Source organism: Musa acuminata, chromosome BXJ1-6, assembly GCF_036884655.1.
Source record: "Musa acuminata AAA Group cultivar baxijiao chromosome BXJ1-6, Cavendish_Baxijiao_AAA, whole genome shotgun sequence".
NCBI lineage: Eukaryota > Viridiplantae > Streptophyta > Magnoliopsida > Zingiberales > Musaceae > Musa > Musa acuminata.
Window position 1 is genome coordinate 17,859,848 of NC_088332.1, and position 12,653 is coordinate 17,872,500.

Genomic DNA, 12,653 nt, shown 5'->3' on the forward strand with positions numbered 1-12,653 from the left:
GGTCCCACTCAACACGGAAGTCGTACGGCACGCCATCTCGGCCCACGCCCCGCCCTACCCCGCTCGGTTTGTTCGTGGGCATACGAACCCACGAAAGGAGGAAATGATGGCGAGCCCCCCCTTCCCCCTCGAGATTCGTGCCTTCGGAGAGGACCGGTCCGTTAATAGTCCAAAGCCCTCATATGGGCTCCCTCGTAATCCGCTCCACCCCCATGTCATCATTTCGTGACATGTATTCCCCTCGGGCGGGGCCTACCGCCCCCCATGTCGTCCCACGTAAAGGCGCATTACATGTGGGTCCCCGAACAAAGGTCAGATTAACATTTTAGCATTTCCGCAAGGAAGTATGATTTAACGGAATTATATATATATATATATATATATATATATATATATATATATGTTATTAATTTGTTTTAAGGGTATGTTTGTGCACATTCACAACTGACTCGGACGCGTCTCTTTCTCCCTTCTGAAACTAATGGGTCTCTCCTTTTCCTCTCTCTCTCTCTCTCTCTTTCTGTCTCTCTACAAGCTTTCAGGGAGGAGGAATTACATGGAAAGTGAGTGATTCTAGAGTTAGCCCACGCCCGTAAACCGGTTAGCTGACTTGTTATCCTCCTCCTCATCCTTTAGATCACCGCCTGTTTCTTTCCCTGCTGCTTCGCCTTGAGCTCGTTGAGGCCGGACGGTGGAGGATAAGGGTTGCGACCATGGTATGACGCGATGGTCCCAACTTGGAATCTCCTCCGCCGACACTGCGAGACCTACGGAGCTTACTTTTGTGGTGGCGACTCTCGTTTCCATGATATCTACGGCTTGTCTCCGCTGAAGCCGAACTGCTCGATGGCAGACAAGCCCTCCTCAGCTCCAGAAGACGAACAACATGGACCAGGTACCGTAGAGGTCGGGGAAGACACCAACAGTTCCAAGGACTGGCTCCGATTAGGCCTCGCTTCTCCTCCCGTCGCTATTGAATCTAGGCCGGAGCGGCTGAAGGCGGAGATCGAGTTATTATGCGGTGAGCCTTCCTCGTCGTCGGTGTTGCCTACGTCAGCGACGTACCCTGTCACAAGCCGGGGTATCAGCGGCTTTCGAGCTCCCGTGATGGGCACGACGGTAATACCTTGGGCGAGCTACCGGCAGGAGATGCCACGGGGACCTTGGAGTGCTAATCTCCCCATGGGGGCTACATCGTCGATGATACCACCACCTGTGATGCCGGAGTTCGTTGCCCGTCAGTTCATGTACCCGATCTCGAGCCCGGCGTTACCGTCGGCGCCAGAGGTTTGGCCAGATATGAGGGTGGTCAGCCCACCACGCAGACCGCAGTCGGACGTTTGGTTCATGCTTCGGGCTGCGCAAAACCAGTAAGTTACGAGGACCGAATAGGTTACATAACACTTGGTAGTTCAATCCTTCCTATTTATTGCGTTCTGTCGTTCCATAAACAAAGGAGATGGAGATCGAAGAACCCGTGCTGTTTGTTTGTTCTTTTGGTATTGTCTTCAACGATTGACCTCACGAAGTCCTCTTTTTGTTTTTATTTCCGCGTTACTGCAGAGGGCGGGAGCCTTTTTTGCCACAGATACCCAAGAGCTACTTGAGAATTAAGTACTTCCACTCTCTCATCATGATTCCCTATTTGAGCTGCTTTTTTGGGGTTTAGATGCTATATCTGCAGGACATCATAGCTTTACTCAGCGATCATGTTCTTCACTGCTTGTAGGGATGGAAGGATGACAGTCAGGTTGCTGATGAAGTACCTGGCGACCAGGCTGGGTTTGGAGGATGAGTCGGAGGTACTTGGAACTCTATCCCATTGCTTTCTTTGTTGCTTCTTGTGTTGGATACAGTAATGCTTGACCCAATGCCATTACTCCAAGCAAAGATTTCTAGATCCACAAAGGAGGGAAAGACACTGTTTTCCTGGCATTTCTGTGCCTTAGAAATGTGGGAATCCAAAATTTTTACTAGTGTCTAAGTGGTACATCATTGCTCATCACCATGGATAAGGCTCCCTTGCGATTTATCTTGCACTGATAGGGTTGGGTAGTGATCGGGGAAGATAGGTTGCTATTCAGCACTAGAACCCATCATGGCAAAAACCCCTTTCTACAAGTAGGTTTGACATGCCAAAAATAGGACAGACATAGCTAAGAAAAGGCAGTTCTTTATAGGAGTAAGAGCTTCATAGAAGACTTTGCATGCCATGCTTCTGCTATGCATACAAGGAGAGGCAATGGCTTCTTTGTATCTTATTCCACAAAATGGTAAAAGTTATTGGGGACAGTATTGTCCTTTCCCGAGTTGGTCGCCTGTGACAACCCCAAAACACCACCTTCCACCGATCCTTACATGACACCGACCTGCAGTTGTATGGAAAGCACTTGTCCATCGATTATGCGTATCTCTTCTCATAATGTTGTAAGATCTTGCTTGTAGACTTGGTGGATATATATATGGTCATTAGTATGTCCAGATCATGTGATAGGACTCCAACTACTGTTTTCCTTCTCTAATACATTGAGATCTTGTTCCAAGATTTAAGGTTACATCAAACACAAGACAAAAAAGGTTCTATATAGTTCAAGCAGACCAAATTTACCAATGCATCATCTATCACAGGCTTAAGAGATGCAGATCATCTTTTACTTAATCTTGTGAATTGTCATGTTAAGCTGGAGCTTGTCTTTTATTTCATCTTCCAGGATTATGATATTTTTAGCTAAGGATCCAGTTCAGTTTAGTTTGGCTTCTTTGACTAACCATTGAATGGTAGTTCATGTTGGACCAATATCATGATCCTGCAAGGTCTTGCTTGAATTGCCAACTTCTTGAGCTCCCTATACTCTTTGTGATTGCCGTAATACAAAATGCATTTTCTTGGATAGAGCAAAGAAATTTACTGCATCAGTTACTTGTGCATTTGTATCATGATCAGATGCATCAAATAGCCGCTATATTTTTAACGTTGGCTTACAACCGGAAGATACAAAATACCATCAGATGCTTTAATCTCAATTTATAGGAATACAAAATACCATCGACTTGTTGATATGCATTAGAATCTCAACTAATAAAAAATTTATAGTTCTAATCAGTAGAAGGATAAGGCTATGGCATCGGCCTTCCGTAATCAATGACATTGCTTCTGGTAGGTGCTCATGATTTTGTTCCATTGTGTATTTGATAGAAATTATGAAGCATTTGACTTTGATCCTATTCTCCTTTTCACTGCCATTTTATACTTCAATTTTCTCAGATTATTAAATTAATCTTCTTTATGCCACATTGTTTGAATTGGATCCTTAACCTTTTGCTGTCTTTTATCAAATAATGGAGTCCTAACAACAGAACAAAATTAAGAACAACACGTTTGATTGTTATGTGAAGTGTGGTCACCAAAACACCTGTAAGCAATGAAAGATCAAATTTATGATCTAAATTTCTTTGTGTAGATGGAGATGTCACCCTTCAGAATTGTTATCCAAAAGTATAGATTTATAAAACTAATTCTCGAAATATTGCTAATTTTCTAACATCAGACTGGAACCGATATCTGTACTGCACCATCACCATTTACGACAACGTTTGAAAAAATTAGCATTGGTAATTCTTCTTGATTCCATCTCAGTCTTTAAGATGCTTTGACACTAATGTGATCGCTATTTTCCCTTTTTGAAATAGAGATTTGAGGCTAATTTTATTTAAACATAATGCATTTAAATGCGCTAGGAGTAGAGATCAAATCCAAGTTGAAGTTAGCTAAAAGTATGTTTCTTATTGTGGTTGGCCTTGTGTCTTTTGCATTCAATCAATAATCTGTTACACTTGAGAGAAATTTGCACTGGTAGATAACTATAATCCAGAATCTATGTATTGTTTGTTTCATGTGGACTTAATTGTGTAATGCAAATCAAATGCATTTGTTCCAGTCAGAAAATATGTAGGCTACCTTATTATGAACTCTGACATGAAGCTTATTATAGTGTTGTTTAATATCATATTCTCATTGTTTGGCTTACTGCATCCTCACCTACATATATCAGTAGTTACTTAATTGATCATTTCCATGAAAATATTTTGTTCATCAAGTCAACTTTGAGCTATCAATTCATCAAAATTAGCTGCACATTAAGTTAGCTATAAGTAAAATGGAAGTTAATGAAGTAATACATATGATTCTCATTGTTAATATTGCAGCTATCTTGCATTATGCTCTATTGGATGGCACTCATGTAGACCATATCTTCATCTATGATGCCATTTGACTCATCGTTCTCCTACCTGAACCCATTATGCTGCCATGCCTTTTGTCGTCATGGTTTCGCTCAGCTGTGCTCACCCTAACAGCTCAGAACTTTTGTTAAGAGGTTCCATCAAGGATGTAAGTGGTGCACTTAGTGAGAACATGTATTAGAGACCCCATGGTAAAGATTTGATAGCTACATACAGAATCATTCCAAGTTGGCGAAGGCGAAAGCATGAAAACATAGAGGGAGAAAGCATGGTTTCCACCAATCATGCTTTCCTTTGTGTCACCAACCGTCCATGAGGGGAATGCATGGGGAAATTTCTTCTTGTTAGGATATCTTATTTCTCGTTGCTTCAACGTTGAGCATTCTCATAGAGAGAGAATGCTGACTTGTTTTGGCTTCTAAGGAAAGAGGTGGTGTGGGGTTCGTATACATATAAGACGTAACGTACGTCAGGAGACGTGCATGCGATTTCAGCATGATGTATGTCGCACGTAGGCAGGCACAGAGAGAGAGAGAGAGAGAGAGAGAGAGAGAGAGAGAGTTGTAAGTACACTAGTATATAAAGCATGAAACGTCGATATTACACAGCTCAGACGTTTGTCAAGACTGATCATTATCCTATACAGATTCCATTGTAGATTTTTGGTTTAAAGAGACAACAATAATTTGAGTATAATCACAATCATTACTCTCTTTACTTGCCTCAATAAAACTTGATCACGTCAATGATGAACTTAACGCAGGTGGAGATAACATGTAGAGGTCAACTGCTGCTTCCCTTCTTGACATTGCAACATGTTCGAGATAACGTATGGTGTTCGAGGGAGACGATGGCATTGTTGCAAGACTCGCCCAGCATCCAACACGTCATGATGTTGCAGTACAACAGAAGTGAGTATAATTCAGCTCAATCTTATGTACGATTTACTTAGTCGATCCATCGATCCACCCAAAATTTTTTTGACTGTTTCATCATCATGATCACTTTTGTTTTTGATCATCTCAACACACTGAGAAAATAGTAATTTGCACTTTCCAAAATCGTAGAAGAAACAACATCATCTATCATCTGTTGCTACTGATCCCTGTCGTGTTTTCTTCTTCTTTTTTCTTCTCATTAATCACCCTTTTAAAAATGAAAGTGATCAAAACAAATCCGAGTTTATCAAAATGACTTTTTAATAATTTCTTTTGTTATTTTCGATGAATTATAAATTAAAGACAGAAAAAAAAAGGACAGAGGTAGCTGAACGAGAGAGGAAAAAAGTGGAATCGAATAGTGAAACATGAATACATAAACCATTATATATATATACACATATATATATATATATATGTATATGTATATATATATATATATGTATATGTATATATATATATATATATATATGTATATGTATATATATATGTATATGTATATATATATGTATATGTATATATATATATGTATATGTATATATGTATGTATATATATATATGTATATACATATATATACATATATACATATACATACATATATGTATATACATATACATACATATATCGATACTTCCACTAATACGAAGGAAGAATCGATTATAGAGAACAATAATAATGATTAGGTGATAAACAACAGAAATTGTATGCATGAAGAAGAAACGGTAAGGTGTAGGAATACGGGGAATGCAAAAAGAATAATCTACCTATGTATATATACATATTCATATGTACACACACCAAATCAAAAACTTATTTTTTAATATAATTTTTCTTTCTTAAGACGTACTGTCCTTTTTCATGTTTCCTAAATAGCAACATCTATTTGTCATATTTCCAAAATGCCCTTAGCAAGATAGTTGGCGTGATACTGCTTACACCTTATAGACCGGTCTATGAGGTGAAAGAGTTGAATCCCCGATGTATAAAATTTACACAGTAAATCTGGATTGAAAATCTTTTTTAATAAGCTTAAGTGTTTTTGGCATTTTGATCAAGACATTATAAGTCTAGTCGAAAACACTATCACATGATAAATTGACTCAAAATATAATAGAAAATAACTCATGTTTAAGAATAGAATCTTAAATAAGTATTCTTATTTATTTAAGAATAATAACCGAATAGGAATAATTTTATATAGATTATAGTATTTTTGAATAGGGTTCTGGTTTTCTCAAAACATCATATGCCTATTTATTTAAAAATATTATAATTGAGAAATTAATTAATAGGGTGAATCAGATAATTTTTTGAATAGGCTTAGAGTGCTTTTAACACGTTTATCAAAACACTATTAAGTTTATTTTAAAAAATACTATAACTTAGATAAATTGATTCAAAAATCAAAACTTCAAACTCAAAGCATCATAAACCAAGTCAATATGCCAAGTCTATAAAATGAATTGGATAACGTTGCTTACAGTGTTTTTGACACCTCCACCAAAATATTATCCTTCTATTCAAAAACACTATAACTTAGACAAATTGACTTAAAACTCAATATAAATTAGCTCATATATAAAAATAAGATTTTAGGTAAGTATCATCAATAATTTATGAATAAAAATAGAGACCTAGTTATAGTGTGTTTTGGATAGACTTCAAATATCATAAACACATTAGAAAACATTGTAATTGAAAATTTTCCGCTCTATATATATCGAAAATAACCTCTACAAATATATAAATGCATAGATTGATTATAACTCGGGGTTAAAGCATATGAAAGCAAAGCTAAGATCCTTTTGTGGCATCAATTGGGTCTCGGTTTACCGTCGAACAATTTTGTAAACTGTGCCAATCATGATGGTGCCAGAATGAACTCTCTTTGCTCTTGCAAAATAAATTAGGATCAACCTGTTGTTGTATTCTTTTACTCAATTAGGATGATTAATATTATTATCATTCAAGAAATGACCTCTTTTTGGCTGCAAAATAGGCAGCAATGTGCTTGATATAACCTTCTACGATATGTTGCAAAACCTCTACGGGTTACTCAAATGCTCATAAACAAACTAAATCAGGGGAGAAAAATAAGACAGGACTCTAATCCTATTCTTTTTGTCCCTTTATTCTTCACCCCACTATAAATTTAGTCGAAATATGGATTTTCATGTCACAGACCAAAATCTAGTCTTAAATCAAAAAAGCCTTAAAAGAATTCGAACTTTTCTCCAATTTACCTTAAATTACTGTTCTGACATCTAAATGTACAACAATATTTACTAAAAGCATATCATATCTCAAATGCATCGATCACTAAGCCATAATAAAATAAAATTCTTTTCATTTAATGAAAATAAGCTATACACTTTTTCGGTATGAACAAACTATATAGTGATAGGGGAAATATTTACTCTAATCAGATTGGACATGTGATAGTTAAGTTAGTACGAGGAGGCTAAGACCTTGGTTAACAATTAAGCCATACGGATATCAATCTAATATATGATGTTCTTAAAATATTCCACCTATATCGTGGAATATTTTTTTCAATTGAATCAATCATAAAAAGTCTTTCTTACCTCAATAAGAACATCAATCAATATAATTTTCCTAAAATATTTTACCTATATCTTTCTTTCCAACTGAAATATTTCTTTCAGTTGGATCAATCATACATCAATAATTGAGGTCAATGATTTTTTATTCATAATTTTTACTTTATTTTGTTATACACTTGAGCTTCGAAGGGACGATATTAGAAATCTCATTCGATCTCGATTTTCGTATAGATCGATATCAAATCGGATGCTCAAGATCCAATCGATCGTTCCGAATGCTTCTTAGGCATGCAGGTTCAAGCAAACTAACGTTGATTTATCTATCGCCAATGTCAACCCAACGTGTAGCATACCAACATCTTGTGATTCTGATCAAACACTATAATCTACCTGAAACAGAGTTGGTGATGTTGATAACATTTCAATCTGCAAATTCCATGAACAGACTATGAACAGGTGCAGGAAAGGCACATTCATTCATCGTAGCTCGCAGTCCCCACCGAAATGAATGGAGAATATGAAGAGTCCACGCGAACCAAATTTGAGCGATGGTGACCGATCGAAGCTCAGCACATGGAAGAATCCAGCAGTCCACACACAGATGAAAGGCCGAAGGGAAAATGAAGGTAGAAAAGCTGGTCGCGTCTGCGAAGAGCCCACAGCATGCAGAAAAGAAAAGGCCAAGCAGCCGTGACCGAACACGAAAAAGGGGTAGTGAAAGGAATGATGAGCTCGAACACATTGCTGCAGGAGAGGACGCAGATGTAGCCATATCATAGACAAAAGACGATCCATCTGACAAGCTTATCCTGTCACCATCTCCAGTTCTTTCTTCAACCCTTCCATAATGCCAATGAGTGCTGGAATAAAGCGACTGCAGTACGTATCAGGAGTCATTCGTTTACGTAAGGCTGCACATGTGTTACATGCCATGGTGTGAGTTCCTACGTCTTCACAATGTGAGGCAAAATAAATGATACGTACTGTGTCGTCCCCTTTGTAATGCACCCATTGATATGAATTCAAGAGCACAAGTGACAGATAACACTGTTGAGAACCTGTGCATTATGGAATCACAAGGATATAAGAAAGCAAAGCACTTCGACGCAAAAATCAGCAGACAAGTCTCTTATCACAAGAGCAAAATCTACAGACTCAGACTTGCGTTCCTCATCATCCATAATTGGAGTCTACAAAGATGACTTCGATAATGGTAATGGTAACATTACATGAAATTAAATCCAAACACAATTACTTCTGAAGACCACTTGCTAGCCTGACTCTACAATATCTCAACGAATTCTGGTGCATCATTCCTTGCTCCAGCCAGAGTCCGATACACGTACATTTTCTCTACCTTATGCATGTCGCTAGGATTTTCCTCCATCTCATCGCTTTCGTCTCTGTCATTTATGACCTCCACATTCAATCTCGGCATCTTTGCTGCAAGTGCCTTACACCCCCCTAAAGTAACATCACAGGATGACATCCAAAGGGATCGCATTGTTTCATACTTGCCCACATTCACCAAAAGTGCAGCATCACCGAATGGACTGTCCCTAATTTCAAGCTTCCTAAGATTCTTGCATCCATTGAGCACGTAAACCATTCCCTTATCGCTATCACCAGCAAATGCAATTGAAAGCATCTCAAGACGTGCAGCATACTCACCAATATACAAGAAAACCTTGTCGGTTAGAAGACCTGATAGTGATAGTCTCCTCAGATCTTTACACGAGCGCACGATAGCCCCAAAACCTTCATCCAGTGGTTGATTAGTGTCGGGGTCTGGCTTCCCAGGATCAAGGATACACAGTCTGAACCGTGTGAAATGGGGACAGTTCTTTGCAACAGTGATGAGTGCAGCATTTGTCATCTGGTGGCAGAAATACAGCAAAGAGTTCAGCTTTGAGCAACCTGAAGATATGGCAACCAGCCCTTCTTCAGTCACAGCGGCAGTGCCAGTTCCATAGATATCAGAAGGAAAGACCCTCAACTCCTGTAACTCTTGGCAAGTGGAAGCCACAACTGCTAGTCCTTTGTCTCCGATGCAATCTAATACCTGCAAAATCACTCGAGCTACAGTTTGATCAAGTCACAGAAAGAAAACAAGGCAATCACAAGAGGAAGCAACTAGATCTCACCCAAAGCTTTTGAAGTTTGAAACAGTGACGAATCAGCTTTACTAAATCAGCACCCTGGATTGCAGGAGCATAGCTCAGGTTTAAAACAGTAAGGTTTGGACAGATGGAATAGATAGACTGCAGGCAGCGTGGAGCAACATCCCAGAAACCTGACAAACTCTTTAGTGACTTGCATTTTCGGAAGGCATGTATCAGCCTCTGGTAAGCTTCAGCACGGTGCTCAACGGTGAACGAACCAGTTCCAAGTTCGACCAAATGGGGGGTTCGGGCAAGTATCCTGGCAAGTGACTCAACAGATATTGCACGATTAAGCTTCAAGCTCCTGAGGTTCACGCACCGAGCAACAAGTCTCTCGAGAGCACCTGCATTCACCTCCCCTTTGAGGCAAGCAAAGTTCAGGGACTCTAGGGAAGTACAAGAATCAGGGAAGCAACTGAGCCACTGCCTGCCATGATCTTCCACCTCATTTTCCTGTAAATCTAGCTCCCTAAGACCCCTAGCAACAAGCAAGCAAAGAAAACATCAAAGAAAGTTGCAATCAGTAATTTGGCACCTGAAACAAGCTAAAAAGAAATTAATGCAGCCTGATTCACTTTTAACATGCTTAAGTATCACAAGAGCCTTGCATGATATTACCAGTTTGATTTTTTGTGAACCTGAAAAAAAGCTTTAAGAAGCATAATCTACCAAGAGACTATCTCCACATTCACGAATGAGTTTATGACGAACAGGGTAACAAAAGGACACGCTCAATCCTCCTACTAGATATAATTTTATTTTTTTATTTAAATTAAGAAAAGCCAAACTATAATGAGATACAAATTCAAAAATACAATAAAAACTCAAAAACTTTAACTCAATTCACCGATTAGAAGCTAAGAAGGAGCTACCCCAAGGCCATCGAACATCACCAAGTAAGAGCACATGAACAAGAACTAATCTTTACTCGAAAGGTGCAACAAGGACCAACAGATGCTCACCTACAATGAGTAGCGATCGCAGCAAGCCCATCAGTGGTGAAACCCTCGCAGCTGACGAGAACAAGGGCCTTGAAGTTGGGGAAGGAGCGTGCAAGGAGCTCAAGGCTCTCATCAGACACCACCATTCTCTTCAGACGGAGCTCCTCGAGACCAGGGCAACCGCGGGCGGCGGCCTCAATCCATGGCAGCGCGAAGCCACCCCAATCATGTGGGACCAAGTTGAAATCGGCAAAATGGGGCTTCCCCTTGACGCTGAGACACTTCATTCCAGGGAACCTCGCCATTACTCGTCCTGGCCGCACGGCATAGCAGTTGCCAACGAACACAATGCGGCGGCTGAGCCGCTCGACACGATACCATGCCTTGCACACCGTCGACACGATGTTACGGTCGCGGTGCGAGCTGAGGAAGTCGAAGATGTGCTCCACCACCTCCTCTGGGAAGTAAGTCATGGCAAAAGAGCAAAACCGGAACCCTCAGTGCCGCCGATCTTTCCTCGCACCGTCTCCTCAAGCTTAGTGCTAGGAGCAAAAAGAGCACAACACTTAGATCTGTAGTCAAGTTCCATGGAACACCACTAGAAATGCCAATAACAACTGTAGTAAAGATCCCACCTTTCATCTAGCTTTCTCCACCAACTCCATTTCTACTCAGATCTACTCCTGAAATTAGCACAGAACTCGCCGATAAGTCCATTTCCAAGCCGGTAGATCGAACCGAAACCCATTTTCCCTCGGATCACATCGGGAAGACTCCCACCGCAGATTTGGGGCAAAACACTCAAATCACACCGAAAAGAAATCAAAAAACGAGAATTTTTTCCCCCCAAAGGAAGCGATACCAATCAATTACAAAGCCCCATAAAACGAAGCAAGTTACGCCATAAAAAGAAGGTAAATAGATGCGTGATCTAAAGATAAAAGGGAGAGGGGGAGAGGATCTCAGCTTCCAAAATCCCTTCGCTCGCCACTCACTTTTGGCTCCCCTCTTCAACGCTTGTCTATTCCGTTAACCAGGGGTACAACCCGGGTTTAGTTCTCCCAACCCCGGTTCAACTATCTGACACGCCGGTTCGATTTGTCGGTTCGCGTGGGCCAATCTGAGCCGTCGAGTTCCCTTCACGATCCTTGCCCAGCAGTTATGGATAAGCGGTCAGGATACGAAGAAAGGAAAGCCCTGGGGATTGGTGATAAATCACGATCCAGCCAGTGTTCGGGTTCTTTGTTATTAGTCTATAACGGAGTGAGTCATCGGTTCATAATGATTAGGTGTGACAAAAAAAAAAAAAAAAGAATATTAGTTGTATTTAAATTGTGTTAGAAATATAATGGACGGCTTAGATGAGCCAGTGTGGGATGGTGATGGCATCAGGAGAGGATCACAAGGTACGTCCTGTCCTGGCAATAATTTGGCAGTGGTTCTGGCACTCGTGGAGGAGTACAGAGATCAGACCGTCTGAGGTGATTGATGGAGTGGAGTGGCTTCCGACGGTTGTTGTTTCTGCAGTCGTGTTCTTCGTGGATATTTTTATATTGCTATTATAAAGAATCAAGCTAAATTTGCGTGGCAGACAGTGATAGGTGTTCCCGAATTTATTTGCTAAACTATTCCATCATTATTCAATCTCGGAATCATATTCGTTTCCGATAGCACAATTCGTGTCTCGCAAATGCATGGTTGACTTACATGATTATTTCACATGAGACCAGATTATCTGGTGGTGTTATGGGTGGGATCAAAGGCACATGTATAACTGTGAAAATCTCATGTAATCCAAAAATCTT

At 40.0% G+C, this 12,653-nt stretch overlaps 2 protein-coding genes across 2 annotated transcripts; one reads left to right on the forward strand and one right to left on the reverse strand.

The window, feature by feature from the left end:
- The first annotated feature begins 527 nt into the window (after window positions 1–527).
- Window positions 528–5,252, forward strand: LOC135677481 (protein LAX PANICLE 2-like). Its single transcript, XM_065189842.1, has 4 exons — window positions 528–1,370; window positions 1,564–1,614; window positions 1,730–1,802; window positions 5,006–5,252. Exons 1-4 carry the CDS (start codon window positions 727–729, stop codon window positions 5,192–5,194), a joined length of 957 nt encoding a protein of 318 aa, XP_065045914.1. The 5' UTR covers window positions 528–726; the 3' UTR covers window positions 5,195–5,252.
- A 3,593-nt stretch (window positions 5,253–8,845) lies between these two features.
- Window positions 8,846–11,843, reverse strand: LOC135676568 (transport inhibitor response 1-like protein Os04g0395600). Its single transcript, XM_065187898.1, has 4 exons — window positions 11,484–11,843; window positions 10,870–11,390; window positions 9,890–10,385; window positions 8,846–9,807 (listed from the first exon to the last, which is right to left on the reverse strand). The coding sequence occupies exons 2-4, from the start codon at window positions 11,319–11,321 to the stop codon at window positions 9,028–9,030; spliced, it is 1,728 nt and encodes a 575-aa protein (XP_065043970.1). The 5' UTR covers window positions 11,322–11,390; window positions 11,484–11,843; the 3' UTR covers window positions 8,846–9,027.
- Window positions 11,844–12,653: the final 810 nt, after the last annotated feature.

Bases quoted from the DNA above. Each gene is read 5' to 3' on its own strand.
- LOC135676568 (XM_065187898.1), bottom strand. From the start codon at position 11,321: ATGACTTACTTCCCAGAGGAGGTGGTGGAGCACATCTTCGACTTCCTC. The intron at 10,386-10,869 runs GTGAGCATCTGT...GCTTGTTGCTAG, and splicing joins GCGATCGCTACTCATTGTAG to GGGTCTTAGGGAGCTAGATT. The intron at 9,808-9,889 runs GTGAGATCTAGT...GTGATTTTGCAG, and splicing joins TCAAACTTCAAAAGCTTTGG to GTATTAGATTGCATCGGAGA.
- LOC135677481 (XM_065189842.1), top strand. From the start codon at position 727: ATGGTCCCAACTTGGAATCTCCTCCGCCGACACTGCGAGACCTACGGA. The intron at 1,615-1,729 runs GTACTTCCACTC...CACTGCTTGTAG, and splicing joins AAGAGCTACTTGAGAATTAA to GGATGGAAGGATGACAGTCA. The intron at 1,803-5,005 runs GTACTTGGAACT...AACTTAACGCAG, and splicing joins GTTTGGAGGATGAGTCGGAG to GTGGAGATAACATGTAGAGG.